General features: G+C 41.0%; 1 protein-coding gene across 17 annotated transcripts in view; it reads right to left on the bottom strand.

Moving 5' to 3' along the window:
• The window catches only part of ADAM22 (ADAM metallopeptidase domain 22), a 264,012-nt gene that overhangs the window by 82,951 nt on the left and 159,567 nt on the right, over positions 1-21,494 (bottom strand). For all 17 annotated transcript variants that reach the window (XM_056118006.1, XM_056118007.1, XM_056118009.1 and 14 more), the window contains exons 5-6: positions 6,341-6,423; positions 1,582-1,645 (exon numbers count right to left, since the gene is read on the bottom strand). In XM_056118006.1, coding sequence (XP_055973981.1) covers positions 1,582-1,645; positions 6,341-6,423 — 147 coding nt within the window. The remainder of the gene's footprint in view (positions 1-1,581; positions 1,646-6,340; positions 6,424-21,494) is intronic.

Below are 21,494 nucleotides of genomic sequence, written 5' to 3'. Positions count from 1 at the left end.
AAAAATCTTTTGTCTAAGGACTGAATGTTTATACGCTTTCCAAAGTTATATGTTGACACTCTAACTTCCATTGTAACTGCATTTGTGAATTTTGGCTTGTTTGTTTTAGAAGCAACATCCAGTGTTGCTCAGAGCTTGCACCTGGCTCCATGCTCAGGGGGAACATATGTGGTACCAAGAATCGAACTGCTGTCAGATCTGCTAGGAGCAAGGCAAGCACCTGAGCCCTACACTATCTCTCCAACTCTGTTCTTGCATTTGGAGACAGGCCTGAACATGAGTGATAAAGGTCAAAAAAGGACATAGGGTGGGGTTGTCTCTCTCTCAGGGAGGAATGGCAATCTATCATCCACGGAGACTTTCACCAAGACTCTGCCCCTCCTGGTCTTGGACTCCCCTGACACCCGACACTAGCTAGCACTGGGAGAAAATGAATGTCTGATCTGAAGCATCTCCCAGTATTTTGAAATCACTGCCTGAGCAAACAAAGACATACTCAGCACACCCCGGCCAAGGGAGAAATGGAAGTTCAGAACAACTCAGAAGGAAGCTTTCTCTAACATAAAAGAGGCGAAAGAGATGTAAAAAAGAAAGCAATAAGGTTTCAATGAATCAAATATACAATTGTATCATTTTATATTATTTATTGCTTATTATTTTTATCTACAATATGTTTTAATATATATATGTGTGTATATATATATATATATATATACATATATGTATGTATATATATGCCCCCACGCCAGGTTGTCTTTACTGGGGCCCCTCAGAGGGGGTGGGTTGAGTTTTCCTCCTCACCCCAAGCAAAACCCCAGCAGCTGAAAATCTCCAGAACCCAGCCACAGCCATGCTCAAGGCCACTCTCCACATGCTCGAAAGAGCCTTGTGCACGAAGGAACCGGCAGAAAAACCCAGGTATGCGGGACCTGGGGCTGAGATCTTGAAGCCTGTTCAGATCAGGACTGAGCCTCCTCCACCCAGATTCCCCATTTTCCAGTAGCTTGGTAGTGACACCCACAAACTGCCTCTGGCACCATATGATCCCAACAATGGCCAAGATCCAAAGACTAAAAAACAAAGCGGCTCAGCTTCGGGACCTCTTATAGTCTAGTCCACTGATGTACCTAAAAGCAGCACACATGTGTTTGGTTTTAACATACTTGCTTGTATTCTCTTATATACATTCTCCATCTCTCTCGGAGAGCCCAACAAGTTACAGAGAGTATCCTGCCCGCACAGCAGAGCCTGGCAAGCTCCCAGTGGCATATTCGATATGCCAAAAACAGTAGCAATAACAGGTCTCATTCCCCAGATCCTGAAAGAGCCTCAATAAGGCACTTCTGGGAGGGACAAGTAAGGAAAAGCCGCTAAAATCTCAGGGCAGTGATGAATGGAGACATTACTAGAGCCCGCTCGAGCAAATCGATGAACAACAGGATGTTAGTGATACTGTGATACATATAGATAGCTCTCCTGACTCTAAACTACAAAAATAAAGGGGGGTGGTGAGGAGCTAGGAGAGCAAAGCTCCTAACATCAATTTTTACTTTTGCCATAGAGAATGGAAGGAGAACTTACTTGGGAGGTGTCGTTTTCTTCTGGCTCAATGAGATAGGTGTGGTTTCCATCGTAGAACATGCCACTGTTATGGACAAGAAAGTAATTAGGCATGACTATCTATGTCTTATAATCAGATCATTAAAAAATAAGCAGCAGATGAAGGTCAAGTTTGCTTTTTGACCCCACTTCCCAATCTTACCCACCACCACCAAACACCACTCACATACACAACTTCCAGAACACAGAGAAACACACCACATATATTATGAAGAGGGGAAGACCTCTGACTTTTTTCTGTAATCAGTAGGATACCCTTATTTTGACTGTTGCTCAGTTTTTCATTGACAGGATCTAACTGTGGTCTTTCATTCCACCCTGTAACACACAATTCTAAGAATCTGTTAAGCAAAGAGTCAGCTGGAACGCTCACGAAAAAAAATTTTTTCAAAACCTTTCTTAGATTTCTGAGCTATAGTTAGAATTGTGTTGTCAGGAAACAATGGAGCTACAATATTACAATATTAAGACAAGATACTAAAAAAAAAAAACACTCCAATATTTAAACAGTCATTTTTTACTAATTGCCACAAGAGGGCGATAAACTAACATTTGATTCACATCCTTAAGGTTCCTGTTGTTACCGGATTTTGTCATAATTTCAATCAGGACCAATACTACTCTAAAGTGATTTTAATTTTTAAAAAATCCTCTTGCATATTTTATGGAAAAGAATATGGATAATATTGTTTTATCCTTTACATTTTCAGCTAAGTTTAGTGAATCAAGAATTATAAAAAAAAAGTATATACTTGAACTGTAATAAAGATGAGTCATAGATGAAAGGATGCATCTATATTTATACCAGTTCAACTAAATATGCGTTCATATTCAGCAATACTGCCAAATATTTGTCAGAAAATTTTGTTCAGAAGGTAAAATTAAGTAATAACAGATAAATAACAAAAAAGGATGAGTAAATGTATCTAACGTGCTTATTGTCACTGTCACTGTCCTCCCGTTGTTCATCAATTTGCTCGAGCAGGCCCAGTAACATCTCCATTGGAGACTTTGTTGTTACTGTGTTTGGCATATCGAATACATCCCGGTAGCTTGCCAGGCTCTGCCGTGCGGGCGAGATACTCTCTCTCGGTAGCTTGCCGGGCTCTCCGAGAGGAGCGGAGGAATCGAACTCAGGTCTGTCATGTTGGCTGCGTGCAAGGCAAACGCCCTACCGCTGTGCTATCCCTCCAGCAACATGCTTATTAAAACCAAAAAATCTAATAACACCTAGACATGCTCCTTATAACCGTGACCCTGTATACAAACACATGGTGGATTTTGTTTCTTTTTGTTTAGTTTTAAATGAAACAATTTCTAATGTTAGCAGTAAATTTTACTGTTAAAATAATTATAGAAGATTCTGAATTTTCTTTATCCACCGACAGAAGTTTTTTAAAGTTGTTTTTCTACCCTTCTTTAAATGCCTAGCTAGGATTAGCTGTACATTTTCAGTCTTAGGTTCACAGCAAGAATTTTTAATCATTTTCTTTCGGATTTCTCCAGTATTGTGTTCTTGTGGAAAACTAGGTGTCAAACTAGTATAACATGGAAGTGGAAAATAGTAATGAGGGAAGGTCTCTTTTTAAAATCGCTTTCCTGCAATATTCATTTGCTGTCATAATGTGGCCATACCCAGGGCATTACTCCTAGCTAATAGTTTTGCTTTCTTATCTTGGGATCAGATATGATGATTTTACTACTGAAACATTATATACAGTGCTTCTTTCTCCAGATAAGAAAAGCTATCTCTGTTACCAGTCAAAGACGGGTTCCATGCTTGTAAAAAAAGAAAAGAAAATCATATTCTAGGAATGTATTTAAAGGCAGCAAAAGTGTAGCAGAACAAATAATAGGCAGCTGGAAATCTCCCTGGTCTCAGGCCTATGGAATTCCTTCCCTGGTTATTAATAGATCCTGGATCTTGTTTCTCACTCTCTCCAGCCCCCCATAAGCTAATCAGCAGCACCCCTTCAGCACATGAGTTAGATTCTACCTCCCACCCTTACTCTTAGACATCTTTCCTTATGTTCTTTGAGACCTGTCTATATAATCCTCTTCTCTTGCAGATTCCACCATAGCCTCTTGGGGGGTCCACTCTATCTTTTTCAGATGTTACTTCTCTGTAGCCTCAAGAATTACCTCATTCGGGGACTGGAGCAATAGCACAGCAGGTAGGGCATTTGTCTTGCATGCAGCCAACCCGAGTTAAATCCCAGCATCCCATATGATCCCTCGAGCACCGCCAGGAGTAATTCCTGAGTGCATGACCCAGGAGTAACCCCTGAGCATCACTGGGTGTGACCCAAAAAACAACAAAAAAAAACGTTACCTCACTCACTCACTCACTCTTCAAGTGCTCACCCACAGCTGCAGTTCTCTCCATCCCCTTGCAATGAAAATGAGTACGCTTGCACTACATTTCATACTTAAAAGCTGGGCTCGGTGTAGTCTCCACAGGAAACTGAGCTCCTTTGAAACAGGGATCATATTCCAAACATCTTAATATTGTCTGTGTTTTACACACAACATTCATTAGTTGCTAGATGAAAGGGTCATATTTCTACTTGCCGGGGGGTAGGAGGGTCACACCCAGCAGTGCTCAGGGGTCACTCCTTGCTCTGCACTCAGGAATTACTCCTGGAGGTGCTTGGGAGACTATATAGGATGCTGGGGATCGAACCTAGGTTGTCCATGTACAAGGCAAGTATCCTTCCCACTGTGTTCTCTCCTGCCCCCAAAGGGTTACATTTCTAAATTTGGTAACATACAAGAAATAGTGAACATTTTTCAAATAAAAATGGGACAAAACTGAAGTGCTAAATTGCTCTGGGCAAAAATAAAAGTCCTATAAACAAGAAGGAATAGATAGTTATGGAGCCTAAGTAGCAGGCCGCAAAATGACCTAGATGGTGACAGAAGTTGTGTAGACCAAGCAGTCACGTTGTGTCACCATTATGGACAAGATGGAGGAAGCAGCAGTGCACTCAAGCTACACACAGAAACCATAATTGATAGTGAAGGATATGAAAAAGGATGCACAGGCCTGATGAAGAGTGAATTCTGATCCTTGGAAATTTCTAGTCAGATCCTCCCATTGGAATGAGATAATAAGATGTCATAATAAGATGTCGCACGGCCGCCTTATTTTTTGAGGTTTTCGGCTGCCGGAGCCCTGATCAGGGCAGGGAGGGAAACTCAACCCGCTCCCCTCTAAGGGGCTCCAGTGAGGACAGCCAGGCGCGGGGGCAGGAGACTGCACTGTTCTCTTCCGGGAGCTGGTTTTTATAGTCTCTGAGTCTTGGCCGTTGATGGGATTACATGGCGCCAGGGGGAAAAACTTTGGACAAAGTGGCAGGCTACCGAATGTAACCTGCCCACACAGCAGAGTCTGGCAAACTCCCCGTGACGTACCCAATATGCCAAATACCAGTAACAATGATGGGTCTCATTCTCCTAAAGAGCCTTGAATATAATCTCAGGGCTAGGATGAAGGAGACATTACTGGGGCCCGCTCGAGGCAATCGACGAATAACAGGATGGTCGTGATTCGTGATCCTCCCATTAGTTTGCTTCAACTTTGGTGGGATTTCCATGAGAAAATGGGGCTGAAAGACTGGAGAAGCTTTCATTTTTTTTTTAATTGAACCACCTTGAGACATACAGCTACAAAGTTATTCTTGACTGAGTCTCAGTCATACAATGTTCCAACACCTATTCTCTCACCAGCACAAATTTTTCACCAATGTCCTCAGTTTCCTTCCTGCCCACCTACCCCTGACCCGCCTCCACTCACAGTCTGCCTCTACGGCAGACACTCCTCCCCCACTCTCTCTGCCTGCCCGCCCCACCTCTCTCTCAGGCACTGAGGTTTGCCATACTTATACTGAAAGTGATCATGCATATCACTTTACCTCCTTTCAGCACTCAGTTATTGTCCAGATGGATCATTTCCAACTATAATTGTCATAGTGGTCCCTTCTCTGTCCTAACTACACTATTCCTCCCCCTTCATACCAATCCTCATGACACTTACTTCTACTTTTGGACATTATGTTTTCTGTTTTGTTTTTATCCAGAAAATGAGTGTAACCATTCTATGTTCTCTCCCTCTGACTGATTTACTCAGTATGATACTCTCCATGTCCATCCATGTAAAGGCAAATTTTATTACTTCATTTTTTCTTAACAGCTGTGTAGTGTTCCATTGTGTAGATGCACCATAATATCTTTACCCACTCATTTCTTCCCACCCCTGATCCTTTTGCAGCTTTTGGTTTTTGTTCAGAGTGAAGCATTTCGTCTATCAAATTTCTATTACTTCAATAAAAAGGTAAGCATTCACATCGAGAAGGATAAGGGCCGAATTAGTATCTGGGGACTAAACAACCCACGGAAAAAGAGACAAGAGTTATCCAAACCTCTCGTGCCACAAATGGGGTGAAACAAACAAACAAAAAATCGTTTCCAGTGTCACCTCACAGTACCTTATCATTCCAAACACCCTGCTCTCTACAACTCTAATTTTAAAATACATTTGATTTATAAACCCCACGAGAAAAAGATCAGTTTTACCACTGACTTAAAATGATTCCTTAACATAACATGGGGGTTTAATTTATAATGCATTAAAAGTTAAAATATAGGTGATTGAAAGAATAGATGAAGAAAACTAAGGGAGGGGGGTGGGTAGCAGCAGTCACTGAAGAGGGGTACTTACTGAAGTCCATGGCAAGTTGACAATGCCACAAATGAGGCAGGGTTTTCTCGGATATGGCCCTGGTAGTAGCAATGTTCTCCTCCCTGGAAAAGGAAATAGAGAATATAAATCTCTGCTGTCACAACGTAGAATCAGCCACATCATTTCTAATTTCTGGCAGCACTACATAGCCATATGTGATGCTTTGTACCATGATTCATCATCTAAGTGAGGGTTATCAGGCCATTTCTAACAGAATTATTCATAAACATCCCTATTGAACTCTCAGTCAAAGATGGTGAAATAAAATAACTTTCTTTTTATCCAGGCAACGTCAGAAAGAGCAAAGAGGATGAGATTGGAAATACACATGTGGCCTCTGCACCAGAAACAGTTTCATTATCTATTTCCCTGGTCATGAGAAACTCAGCTTTGTCTATAGCAAGACAAAGATCGTTTTGCACAGAACGAAGAGAGAATAAGTGAAGTCATTTGAGAGTCACTAAATTAAATTGATGGGTGGAAATGTGTTTATAATAAAGTTTAAGAGACTATGCTATTCTCTTCTCTTATCAGGAACAACTGTTTTGGTCAGCAGTCAAGGTAAGGTTTGAATTAGACAAATTTCTTCAAGTCAGCCCATTTAATTCCACTATGAGAGATTTGTTCCTTTGGATTAAATTCACTGCAGAAGACGATATGCCTCCCTGGTGTGGTAGTTCAGTCTTTATATCCTTGCTACTCTGATGACAGCTCAGAGACTAGCAGCACAGACATGATCAGGCCCTGTCAGCAACATAGAACATGAGGTCTCCAGCCAGACATACCTGTATCAATATTCACAGTTTACAGGGACCCCAGATGACTTTTAAGTATAGTAAAGTTTGAGAAGCACTGCTATACATGACACTTCCATTAGTTCTGATTTCTTCAGAGTCTACAACTTCTAATTAAACTGATCCACTGAGAAAGGAAAGAGTAGAACAGGAAGGATTTACTACTGCACGGGTGGTTTTAAAGAGACAAATGTTACCCACTTCCCACTTAGGCAAACCCTACTTCAAACATCAGTATCTATAAATAGAGGAAGGGGCAGAAAAATGTCATGATAGAACAAGGCTGAAAACATTTCTTCACAGGATTTTTAAGAAAGACCTGTGGCTACTGCTACTCAGGTCAACCGCCAAAATTGAGACAAGCTTAGCTTTGGGAATGAGTAAAGAGCAGGCAGGATCAGGCAGGATGGTGCAGAGTACGCTCTCTGATCTCGTGACACCACCGTGGATTGTGTTCTGAAGTCTTTCAGGACAAAACAGGTGGTGTTTCACATATGTCTGACAGGGCACAGCACTCAGAATATTTCACAAATTCTGGGACAGAAACAAAGAAACAAATCCAGGTACTAGGAGGTAGGGCTGGACTAGGGTAGAAATTAAGAGAGTGAACTATCAGTTCCACTTATTAACTGCACAACCTTCAGCAAATGACAGAGCCTGCCAGTAGAGTCTGTCAAAAGGGAATTAAAAATCTTCTACAACTGTTCAGGTGTTTAAATACATAAAGGGCTTAGAATAATGTTGGGTCCTTGGTATGTACTCAACTAATATATATGTATGAATATATATGAATATATCTGTATATATATATATTTGTGGGGTGCTTCAGGTGACAAGTGGGGGAACAGTTGGGGTCAAGGATGAGCTCCTGAGACATAAGCAGCCCCTCCCTTGCCAGAGCCCTCTTGACTTCCCAGTAGTGACTCCTCCCTCCCTCTTTAAATGGCTGGACACAATGCCCAGTTACTAAAACAATGCACCAGGGACCATTGAGCAAGCTAATTGCCAGTCAGCCAGAGAGAGTGAGGAACCAGAACACCCTGTTTAAAAGCTTGTGGGCTTGTGCAGAAATCTCTCCCCGAAAAGGTGTCCACCCATTGTTCTAGTTTTTCTCTCAAGGTATATAAACATAAGCCTGTTTGCAATAAACTGAGTCTTCTCCCTCTAGAGGCTCCCAGAGTTATTGGTTGACCTTGTCTGTCTTGTCTTTGTCTTATTTGTCCACACGGCTTCTCGTACTCATCCTCCCTCTAGGGTCTGTCCTTCCTTTCCTGTCCCTTGTACAATGGGTAGGACAGGGCAGACTGCGATGACCTGTTCTCTTGCCAGTTCTGTGGAGCCAATGTGTCAAAACTACATATATTCAGCTGAAATTCTCACAGCAATCCAACAATAGCTATCCCAATTTTAGAGTAAACCAGAACCTCGAAGAACAAAGGTTATCCACCTGGGAAGTAGCCAAGTAAAGGTACAGACTTAGTGCATCTGTTAATGAGAGGTTTGAACCTTTTCCTGGACCAGTTGTGAGTTAGATCTAGAACGTGAGAGTCTGGAGTCCAAATCTAAGTTTTCCCCTTGCTAAGTTTGTTGCTGTTGTTTATATCTACATCTACACCTGAATCTACAGTTTTTAAGGACATGTGCAAATTTTTTTTACATAATTATATTTTATTTTTTTTCAGTTGTAGATTTACAATTTTTGTGCTTTGGTTTCAATTATACAATGATCAGATACCCATCCATCCACCAGTGCCCATTTTCCACCACCATGGATAATATCCCCACCACCCCCATCCCCCCATCCCCCCTGCCCCTGTGGCAGGGCAATCCCCTGTGATCTCTCTCTCCTTTTGGGTGTTGTGGTCTGCAAAAGAGGAATTGAGTGGCAAACATGTTCAGTCCATAGTCTACTTTCGACATGCATCTCCCCTCCTGGGAGGATCCTCCAAACACCCTTTATTTGGTGCTCCCTTCTCTATCTGAACTGCCCTTTCCTCTAGGATACCCGGCTGGCCTCTAAGTTATGGAGTAATCCTCCTGGTGCTGATCTCAGCTATTCTTGGGTATTAATCTCATATTTTGTTACTTTATATCCCCCAGATGAATGCAATCTTTCTATGTCTATCCCTCTCTTTCTGACTCATTTTGCTTAGCATGATACTTTCCATATTGTACCACTTGTATGTAAATTTCATGACTTCATCTTTTCTAAGAGCTACATAGTACTCCATTGTGTAGATGTACCAAAGTTTCTTTAACCAGTCATCTGTTCTTGGGCATTCAGGTTTCTTCCAGTTTCTGGCTATTGTAAAGAGTGCTGCAATGAACAAACAAGTGCAGATGTCACTTCGACTATACATTTTTGCCTCTCTGGGATATATTCCCAGGAGTGGTATTGCTGGGTCAAATGGGAGCTCAATTTCTAATTTTTTGAGAATCGTCCATACTGTTTTCCAGAAGGGCTGAACCAGTGGACATTCCCACCAACAGTGAAGGAGGGTCCCTTTCTCGCCACATCCACGCCAGCATCGGTTGCTTTTGTTCTTTTGAATGTGGGCCAGTCTCTGAGGTGTGAGATGGTATCTCATTGTGGTTTTGATCTGCATCTCCCTGATGATTAATGATGTAGAGCATTTTCTCATGTGCTTTTTTGCCATTCGGATTTCTTCTTTGAGAAAGTTTCTGTTCATTTCATTGCCCCATTTTTGGATGGGGTTGGATGTTTTCTTCTTGTGGAGTTTAACCAGTATTTTGTATATCCTGGATATCAACCCCTTGTCAGATGTGTATTTGGCGAATATCCTTTCCCATTCTGTAGACTGTCTTTGTATTTTGGTCACTGTTTCTTTGGAGGTGCAGAAGCTTCTTAGTTTAAGATAGTCCCATTTATCTATCTCTGTTTTCACTTGCTTGGCCAGTGGCGTGGCATCTTTGAAGATACCATTAGCCTCAATGTCATGGAGGGTTTTGCCAACTTTGTCTTCAATGTACCTTATGGTTTCTGGTCTGATGTTGAGGTCTTTAGTCCATTTTGATCTTACTTTTGTACATGGTGTTAGGCAGAGTTCTGAGCCTATTTTTTTGCATGTAGCCGTCCAGTGATGCCAACACAATTTATTAAAGAGGCTTTCCTTACTCCACTTCACATTACTTGCACCTTTATCAAAGATTAGATGATCATATGATTGAGGGGAGATGTCAGTGTATTCAACCCTGTTCCATTGGTCTGCAGTTCTGCCTTTGTTCCAGTACCATGCTGTTTTAATTATTACTGCTTTGTAGTACAGTTTGAAGTTAGGGAGGTTGATTCCTCCCATTTTCTTTTTCCCAAGAATTGCTTTAGCTATTCACGGGGGCTTATTGTTCCATATAAATTTCAGGAGTGTTTGCTCCATTTCTTTGAAGAATGTCATGGGTATCCTTATAGGGATTGCATTGAATTTATACAATGCTTTCGGTAGTATTGCCATTTTGACAATGTTAAGTCTCCCGACCCATGAGCAGGGGATATCTTTCCATTTCCTCATGTCCTCTTTTATTTCCTGAAGTAGCGTTTTGTAGTTTTCTTTGTACAGGTCCTTTACTTCCTTAGTTAAGCTGATTCCTAGGTACTTGATTTTCTGGGGCACAATTGTGAATGGGATTGTTTTTTTCATGTTGCTTTCTTCTCTCTCACTGCGTATAGGAAAGCCATGGACTTTTGGGTATTGATTTTATAACCTGCAACTTTACTATACGAGTCTATTGTTTCTAGGAGTTTTTTGGTGAAGGTTATTGGGTTCTCTAAGTAGAGTATCATATCATCTGCGAATAGTGAGAGCGCCATGTGCAAATTTAACAGAATTTTTAATACCCTCTGTTGAGTTGTTAGACACTAATTTTATGGATGATTCGGTTTAAGTGTACGATTTATTTCAAATTACCTTGAATTCCTGGACACATTTGATAGTCCCAGAAATCAATATTCTAGTTTTCGGTAGGCCAGACATGAGAAACCAACAGTAATGAGCTGACCTGAATAGAGAGATAATTCTACCTAAAAGCATTTGGCCATCCAGAGTGACATGATGCAATCAGATGTCTCTCAGAGTCTAAAAGTCACAGTGAACTGCATAGAGAGAGTAGAGAAAATAAAGAAAGACAAAAATTATGGTACATAGTAGGGAACAACAGAAGTTGACAAAAAATTGTATGTCTGAAAGATAAGTCAGAGATAATGCATATGAGAACATATAAGAAATGATTTTATGGGTGTATGGTGCCACCAGCAGGTCAATATGTACCTGTCAGGCGAGTGCATCAACAGCTTGATGGTACCTTCAAAATTGCTGCTATGCCTTTGGCCAGACCCCAGCAACTTGGGGCCAAGTTTTGCAAGAAAGTAAATTGCCAAATGTTAGGTATGTGGGAGACACACCCACAAACCACGTCCGGCTCAGATATATAATTGGAGGCAAGGCCTCTCTGATTCCTGATCAAACTGCTTAATAGTCATGATCCCAGAAACTCAGAAACAAATCTCAGAACCCAGCGACTTTTGGCAGATATGCGTCTGGTAACTGCAGTAGGTTACTGGCTCCCGGCTACCCCAGGGGGAAAAAGGTGCTGTCACTCCACCTGCTCCCTCCTGGCGGCTTGGTGACCATCATCCTCCAGAGGTCATTGGACAATCAGGTTGAACCCGCAGTGACAAGACACATGGGGCCTCTTGGGATCGGGGTAGAGCTGGCCCTTTCCTTCCTGCCCCCAATGAGACCCCAAGTCCCACCCATGAATGGCCTCTCTGGCTCCTGATCAAGCTGCTTGATGGCCATGATGCAAGAGACTCAGAAACAAATCTCGGAACCTAGCGGCTTTTGGCAGAAATGCATCCAGTCCCCGCAGTAGGTTACTGGCACCGGGCCACCCAGGGGGGAAAGGGTGCTGCTCCTCCACCTGCTCCCCCCTGGAAGTTCGGTGACTTTCATCCTCCAGAGGCCACTGAACAGTCAGGTTGGGCCTGCAGTGATGAGACACACAGGGCCTCACGGGGATGGGGGTGGAGCCAGCCTTTCTCCTTCCCACCCCAACAAGACCCCGGGTTGCCACCCACGAATGGCCTTCCTGGCTCCTGATCAAGCTGCTTAATGGCCATGATCCAAGAGATTCAGGAACAAATCTCAAAACCCAGCAGGTGTTTGGCAGAAATCCCTCCAGATTTAATTGTTAAAATTTCAGAATTCCAAAATCACGCAGCCACTACTGCAGCTGCGTGACATCATATTTTATTCATAACCATCAATAGAAAACAAATTTTCTACTGTTGCCTTTTTGGCAGATCTGAGTTTTGGGGTAAAATCCCAAATAAAAATGGTGGGTCTGGTGTCAAAATATTGAATGTAATCAAAGTAGAGAGAGAGTAATGTGGAAATCATCTGCCCCACAGGTAGGGGGAGGGTGTGGGATGGGTGGCATTTTGGGGTTTCTGGTGGTGGAAAATGGGCGCTGGTGAAGGGATGAATGTTTCATCATTGTATGACCAAGACTTAAACCTGAAAGCTTTGTAACTGCTCTGACATTGATTCAATAAATTAATTTATAAAAAAAAAATAAGGTGGAGTTCATGCCCAATTCAACCAGCTTAATCAGTGGTTGAATAATTAGCAATTCTCCTACATTAAAAAAATGATTTTATTTATTTGTGTGTGTGTGAAACAAGAAAGTCTTATCGAAACTTATATGAGGGGAGAGGAAGAGAGAAATATATGTTTGAGAGAGATCACAGGCTTCTACTGAATGGGAATAGGCAAGCAAAGAAACATCAAGACAAGCAGTGAAGTAGTTATTCAAGGGAGAACACATTCTTGAAAAGCAAGCGAAGAAGTGATTTATAGTATGAAAACTTACTTGAAAATACCCCCTCTGAAAAATATTACATTAAGTCATAAAAATGACAGTCTCTTTAAAAAAAAAAGTGAGGTGAGGTGTTTATGGGCTGGCAGTGCTCAGAGGCTACTCCTGGCTCTGTGCTCAGGAGTGACTCTTGGCAGTGCTCAGGAGACCACAAGCAGCACTGGGGAGTGAGCTGTGGTCAACTGTGTGACAGGCAAGTGCCTCAACCCCTGGGCTATCTCACCAACTAAAATTCATGTTTAAAGCTGTCCTCCATTATATTGAAGCTAATAAAGGTAAAGGTAAAGGCCCTCCCGTTGTTCATCGATTTGCTCGAGCGGGCCCAGTAACTTCTCCATTGGAGATTTTGTTGTTACTGTGTTTGGCATATCGAATACATCACGGGGAGATTGAAGCTAATAGATAATGAAAAACAATCTTTCACTAATTTTTTAATCTGAAAAGTCGGAGTCATTCCAAAAACAGCATATGATCAGAAACCATCTGCACAAAAGCCTAACACTAGAAATGAAATGAATAGCTCAATATGGCTGAATCATTATCAAATGTTTCCATGACACTTTAAGAGAAGGATAAACACCAAGTGTGTGTTTGGGGGGGTTTGGGGGGGTGGCGGGAGGCGAGGTCCTCTTCAGTGTGGGCTAATATTATTCGAATTTTAAATGTTTTAACTGGAGGGCATATATAATTATAATCATGTAAATTATTTTTCATATTGTAACTTTTTCAAGGATTATTTATGACAAATAATTAATAAAACTATAAATTAAAGCAGATTTCCCTCCCTGTAAGAGAAGACTGGAAATGTTTCTTAGTTCATAATAAAATGTTTAATTAAATAAAATTTATTTTATTTATATAAATGCATTACCGCATAATCAAAATAATGAAAATACATTTTATTTTTAAATATTTGTATCCATTTATCAAAATAATAAATTCCATGGCAAAAAGTTAAGAATTCAGGAGGTATATAGGAAAGAACAAAGATACTCTCTTCACACATATAGTCAGTGCTGCAACTGTCTTCTCAAAAGTAATTAACATGGGAACACCAGTGAAAGGTCTCCCAAGCACATAAGCGGTGCTGAGGAAAGTAACAATATGCAGCCAAATCATAACTTTCTGTCAACAAATAACAGAGGCCAGGGTGAGATGGACAGAATGTTGAATCAAGTGGACATAGGGATGGGGGAGGGGTGTCAATAATTCTGCACATCAGTACCAGAAACTTGAACACTATTGTAACTCTGCCACCCAGGCTATAACAAAACACAAAACTAAGTTTAAAACCAAGTACTTCTGACAGCTTCGTACACAATGGGAGGACTTGAATGTGCATGTTTAGGTAAGTGTCTCTACAGATAAATACACATCTTTTTAGTTCATAAATGAGTTTATACCATGCACAGTGCTCTGCCACTTGGTATTTTCCTTAAGATAACCTTGACATCTTTCTGTATCAATCACTTGAGATATTCTTTCAGTGGCAGCATAATATATTCCATTGTAGGGGTGAACCATAATTCATTTAAACAATCCTGTACTGGTAATGATATTTATACTATCTACATTTTTCTTTGATAAAAATATTGTATCATACATAATTTAAATATTTTTGTACATCTTATAGGTTTGATTTCCAGAGGAGAAACTATTAGATTAAAATTTGTTTTCAAAAATATGCTACCTTTTAACATAGTATGTATTCTTATTAAAATTATGCATTTCATTAAAGACCACTACTTAAAGCAATTTTATAAAATCATGTAAATTATGAAGGTTCATCATTTGACTCTCTTGAGGAATCATATGCTTTAAGGCAGAGTTAATTGTAATAATCTAACACAGATGTAGAAAAAGAGAAAGTCAGCACATCCTAATAGAACTTAGCTCTTTATCCCTCTGCCAGTCACAGCTTTATTTCTTACTGTATCTTTTGTTCCAGAAATAAGTCTATTGTCCTTGAAACTTTCTTCACACTGCTTGATTTAATAACATAATACAGTCATAACAGTACAGATGTGTATTTTTAGCTAATTAGTTGTAGCTAAAAAAATTACTTACCTCTAGAAAAATGAGTGACATAATAGTACATGGTGTCTACTGCTTTATCTTGCCACAGTGTATGTGTGTGGGTAGGGAGTCTTATTGCAATTTTTATTCTAGTAAAGTAAAAATAATGACTTATTTATAAAACTCAGAGACAAACTATAATTTTATTAAACAGTGCAAAAGTATGAAAAATGTTGGCATTTATTATAATTATGATGACATGATAGCACACAGGAAGCTACAGAGCAGGAATTACAAAACTATGAAAACTCAATAAAGAGACCAGCAGTGACTGTGGTCATTTGACCTGTTCAGATCCTCAAGTGTAATGACAATTTCATTCATTCCCCAAGAGACCAGGGCCACTTCTCTTGCTCAGAATTCCTCCTCCCCACAAGTAAGTTCCTGCTAATCCTTCCTATTTTGAGTATTGGAAAAATCAATACTACATCTCTCTCCACCTATACTCCCATATCTGAATTATGTCTCCCGCTAGACTATGATATCCTTTCAGGGAAGCACATGGGCGTGCTCTATAGTTGCATCCCCCCTGAAAGCTGTTAGAAAGAGCCTCCCAGCATCTCAGATTCCCAATCAATAAAATAAGAAGAACACCAACTCATGCTGCCTCAAAATGGTAAGTGGATGATTCCAAGCAAAACCAAAGCCCACTGTCAATAGCTATTGAAAGACATAACGGACACAGTCAGCTAGTATTTACTCAAAGAGCTCAGTTTAAGAATTCTCCTACTTTATGTCTTAAGACTAAAAATCCATGGTGTTGATTAATATAGGCTAACAATCCAGGGCACTGCAAGTTGTAATACACCAGAACAGCTCCTTAATTGAAGCAGAGTGCAGATGGCAGCCCCCTGTGACATATCCTATAAGGCCCCTGGTTGAGAAAGTGTTGTATTTATTTATTTATTTGGGTTTGGGGCTACACCTGGCAATGTTCAGGGCTTACTCTTGGCTCTGCATTCAGAAATGACTTCTGGCCATGCTCTGGGGATAATACGGGATGTTGGGGATTAAACCTGAGTCAGCTGCATGCAAGGTAAATACCCACTGTACTATCACTCTGGCCCAAGAAACACTTTTAAAGAACGAAACTGTTTACTGTATCCTGGAACTTCTCATGGTGATACTGCTGGTATCTCGTGATGACTGATGAGGTGAATATTTCCTTAGATGCAAGTAAGAAAAGTCACTGGAAGAGACCCTGAGCACTGGTACACAGGATGCACGGTCAGGTCTCCCTCCCTCTCCTTCTCCCTCTACCCCCTTCCCCACCAATAATTTTTTATTTAATTAAATAACTGTAATTTACAAAGTATATTGATAGTTGGGTTTTATGCATATAACATTTCAACACCAATTGTTCTGTCGCCATCCTCCCCCTTGATTCCTTATCTCCCCTCAGCACGCCAACTGTCACCTTGACAGGCACATTAAAAACTTCTGGTGCTTGCAGTAGATTTCATGTTTTCAGTGTTGTTGTGTATGTGTTTTGAGTATGGCTATATATGGCTATGCCAAATGTGGCTATGCCATTCTCCCACCAGTACAACTGCAGTCCTGACCCCCATTTGCCCTTTACTTCCCTTTCTCTTCTTACTCCCCCTGATTTCTTTCCTTCTCCTCTCTAAACTCTGGCTCAAAAGGAGATCTAGGCATATCCCCTTTACAATATATTCCTCATCCAGGTCTCTCTCTAGGACAGAGGTTCTCAAGGAAAGCTTTCCAGTCTGACATCAGCATTGCGTTGTTAAAGATGCAAAACCTCAAGTACCACCCAGACTTGACATCCCTGAAACCCCTCAGGTGACATCAGTGTACCCCATGGTTTCAGAACCCTGCTCTAGAGTGCATCTGCTCAGCATACTAAGTGTCTGGTGGCTTTGCTCACTGAAATTATTCTCTTATTCCTGAGCTGATTCTAAAGCAGAACGGATGTAAATACTGGTAACTCCTCCCCGCCCTTTTATCTCATAACCCCTCATACAAGTGGTTTCTTCAAAAATAAAATGAAATAAAAGGTCCTTTCAGTGTTTGTATTGCAAACCATAATGCCCTAAAGGAGAGAGAGACAGAGAGAGAGACAGAGACACACACACACAGAGAGAGAGAGAGAGAGAGAGAGAGAGAGAGAGAGAGAGAGAATAAAAGTGCCCAGAATATAGGCAAGTAAAGGCTGTGGGCTGAAAATCGGTAAAGGAACAAACATGATAACCTCTCAGTATCTGTATTGCAAAATTTAATCTCCAAAAGGAGAGAGAGAGAGAGAGAGAGAGAGAGAGAGAGAGAGAAGGAAAATGCCTCCCATAGAGACAGGCTTGGGGGAGGGTGGTGGGAGGGAGACTGGGGACACTGGTGGCAGGAAACAAACTCTGGTGAAAGGACAGGTGTAGGAACATTATATGACTGAAACTCAAACATGAACAACTTTGTAACTGTTTAAATGACTGTGATTTAATTAAAAATGAATAAATAAAATTTTTAAATGATAAAGAAAACTCTTGGGAAGATGAGAGGCTAAGGCTATTTGCTAAAAAAAAAATTAAATGGAATCAAAGGTCAGATATCAAATATATACAAATTCTGCCACATATGGAGTCAAGAAGAACAAGCTACTTCTCCCTGAAAAAGCAAGTAATGGGATACCAAAGCGGATGCTTGACCTAAATCTAATGGATCAGAATGATTAGCTGTCCTTCAGTTAGCTTGTATCCAGGTAGTTTCTAGGTTGCAGGATAGCATGCTCTGCTTTACCTGAAAGTCACAGGCAATCAGGATCATTTGGTAAACCAGAAAAAGACAAAAGGCGCTGCAGACTTTTCCGGGCCCAAACATCCCTGGCAATATGTGTGCTCCTACTCTGCTCCCTGATTCCAAGCCCCCTGCTCCTCTCTGGGCACATGTGCCTCATTCCTGCCAGTTGCCCTCTGCAAGTAAGGTCATTGCTCACTTGGGACTAGCACAGACATTCTCAATCTGGGCACAGCTTAGTATTTCATTAGCATCCCAGAGATGTTTTTCAATACTACCAACCTTCTCCACATAGTAACTCAATCACAGTGTGTGGGGATGAGACCTGGGCTTTGTTGGAATCTGCTCAGATTACTGCACACTGTCAGAGTTCACAAACTTATGCTCCTCTAGCCAATATGCTTTGGCAGGAACTGAAGCCCTGTCCTTGAACTCTGCTGCACCACAGATTCCTTCCTGGTACATGCACTGCCCAGATTTATGCTGATGGTTGCATGGCTGGAATCTGCTCTACCAGGTGCTTGACTCTAAAAGTCTAATGCCAGTTCCCTTCGGATTCACACTGACATGAGGAAGGTGCCCTCCACCGACCCTTGGCCCTCCCTCCCAATCAATAGTGGGAAATAGCATCTATAGACATTACTCAAGCAGGAGTATTCTGAGTCTCTCTCTAGGGACATGTGCATGGAAGAAATTCCTAGAATAGTTGAATCTTAGGTTGGAAAGGATCTTCCAACCCACCCTGCTTAAAATTCACATCCTAGTGTTATAACAAAACAGACCAGATTTATAGAAATGATTTAAGTTATATGATTAATATAAAAATGTAAGAAGAGGACCATAGATACAACATATGGGTTAAGGCACTTGCTTTGCTTTGTAGGTAGTGTTCAAGCCCTGACACTACCTACAGTTCCCCCAAACACCACCAGCAGTTATACTTGAATACAGAGCTGGGAGTAAGCCCTGAGCACCACCGATTATGGCCCAAATCCTGACCCCAAATAAAAATTACAAAATTAAATGCAAGAATATATGATTCTATGGGGCAGAAAGGTAGCTCAAAGGGCTGGCTTTTGATTATTCAAAGCTGAAGACCTGGGTTCAACCTCTGGTACCACATGGTTCCCCATCACCTGCAGGAGCAACCCCAAAGTAGTGAGCAGGCAATGTCCCATGCGTATTACTCGAATAACTCCAAGTATCCTTACAAACACTCTAAGAAAAGTAAAAAGACAGTATCATTTCATTGTATAATAAATAAAAATAAAACTATCACCGGATAGCACCCAAATACTAATAAATCACTGATCTGGTCTACACAAATGCACATCATAATTCTTTGTTGGTTTATGTAGAACTGAAAAAAATATGTAAGATTTATTCTATTTTTATAGTTAAAATATACTAAATTTTATCTAACTATTCTCATTTTGAGATTACATGCTTTGAGATTAACATTATATATTTGAAAAGATTAACACTTTAATTTTAGTTTTTCTAAACACAGCAAAGTCACAAAGATACAGAAAATTCTACTATACCCATCACTCAGTTTCTTCCACTATTAATGTCTTACATTGCCTGAGGATATTTGTCAAAACTAAGAAACTGATATCAGTATGTTTACTAGCTACCTCAACACACTTAGATTTCACTAATGGCTTCATTGATTTCCTCTTTTCTGTTCCAATCCAATCCAGGATATTTATATTAGGTATTTACATGTCTTATTTTTAATATAGAACCCACACCAAATAATAGAGGGCTTCAGGACTACATCCATCAGTCCCTGGGGATGGGAGACTGCCATCCCCAGGCACTGATGGATGAGGAGACTCCCTACTGTGCTAGGATTGAAGCCAAGGGCTGCCTGTGAAATCTAACTCAGAACTTCTCCACACAAAACATGAACTTGATCACTTGAGCAATTGCCACTACTCATATTTATTCTGTTTATGCTGGTGAGAACAGTCAATAGAATTTGGGTGCCTTAAAGATGCTGTCTCTGTATATGGTAATATAAAACACTGGCCACTCTATTGATCCAGAAAATTTGTTTTGTTAGTATACTGGACTCTGGAATCAAGACCCAGGATCAAGAGTATAGACAGAAATTATATAGACTTTAACTTAAACTTTTAATTATATGTTGAAAATCACTTAATCACTTAAGTGATTTTATCACTTAATCCCCGTTATTCATCGATTTACTCTAGCGGGTGCCAGTAATGTCTCCATTCATCGCGGTTGCGTGCTAGCGTAGCCCAATGGTATCTGTTCGTTCTAGGAACATGCAGAGCCTCAAACCGATCATTCAGGGTCTTGACGAAGAAGTCTGACCATCTTGTAGGTGGGCGTCCACGTGATCTTTTGATGTCCCGTGGAATCCAATCAGTAATGGCTCTAGTCCAGCGGTTGTCTGTAAACCTCATTACGTGTCCAGCCCATCTGATTTTTGATGTCTTGGCAAATGAGACAGCGTCCCTGATTCTTGAGCGTTGACGAAGATCAGAACTCCGAATTCTATCTCTCATTTGAGTGAATCATGATATTCCAAGCAAAGCTCTTTCGATTCCTCTTTGAGAGACCCGAATAGCGTTCTCATCCTGTTTTCGTAGGGTCCAGGTCTCTGAGGCATATGTTAATGCAGGAAGAACAGTGGAATCAAAGAGATGTGCTCGTAGCTGGAGGTTCTTTGTCCTTTTAGTTATTTCTTCAACGTTCTTGAAGGCATTCCAAGCCGCTCTCTTCCTCCTGCGCAACTCAGGTGCCAGGTCATTCATCATGTTGATTTCTTGACCTAGGTATATATAACTGTTGCATTCGGAGATGGTGGTTCCGTTGAGAACAAATGGGGCGTCAGGAACAAGGCTGTTTCTCATAAACATTGTCTTCTTAAGATTCAGCTGTAGTCCGACCTTTCCACATTCACGGTCAAAGTCATTCAGCATTTGTGCCACTTGGCTGATGTTTGGTGTTATTAGAACGATGTCATTAGCAAAGCGGAGGTGGTGTAGTTGCCGACCATCTATCTTCACTCCCATTCCTTCCCATTCCAGTCGTCGCATGATGTTCTCGAGGGTGGCACTGAAGAGTTTTGGTGAAATGGTATCACCCTGCCGAACCCCTCTCTTGACATCGATGATCATTTCCTTGCAGAATGGTGAGATCTTGGTAGTGAATCCGCAATAGAGCTCACGAAGGATCCTGATGTATTGAGTTTGTACGCCCTGATTGGCTAGGGCTTCCATGACCGCTTCCATCTCAACAGAATCAAAGGCCTTCTTTAAATCAATGAATGTTAGAGAGAGCGTCATCTTGAACTCCCGAGAAACCTCAATGAGCTTGGTTACCATGTGGATATGGTCAATTGTGCTGATCCCTTTTCACATGGTTGTCCTTCATCTAGTGTTCTGCCAATCCTATTCAGGATGACTTGATAGAAAAGCTTGTAGACAACAGACAACAGGCAGATCAGGCGATAGCTTCTTGTACAGTACAATGGTCCTGCTGGTTTTTCACTGGAACAGAGCCTCGCCTTCAGAAAGGTAATCATTTTCATTATTACCGCACCCATATTTGATGGGGTTCAAATATGGTTTGAACCATGGGAACACTTG

The sequence above is a fragment of the Sorex fumeus genome, unplaced genomic scaffold (assembly GCF_029834395.1).
Source record: "Sorex fumeus unplaced genomic scaffold, SorFum_2.1 ptg000037l, whole genome shotgun sequence".
NCBI lineage: Eukaryota > Metazoa > Chordata > Mammalia > Eulipotyphla > Soricidae > Sorex > Sorex fumeus.
This window is presented reverse-complemented; position numbering and strand designations above follow the sequence as displayed.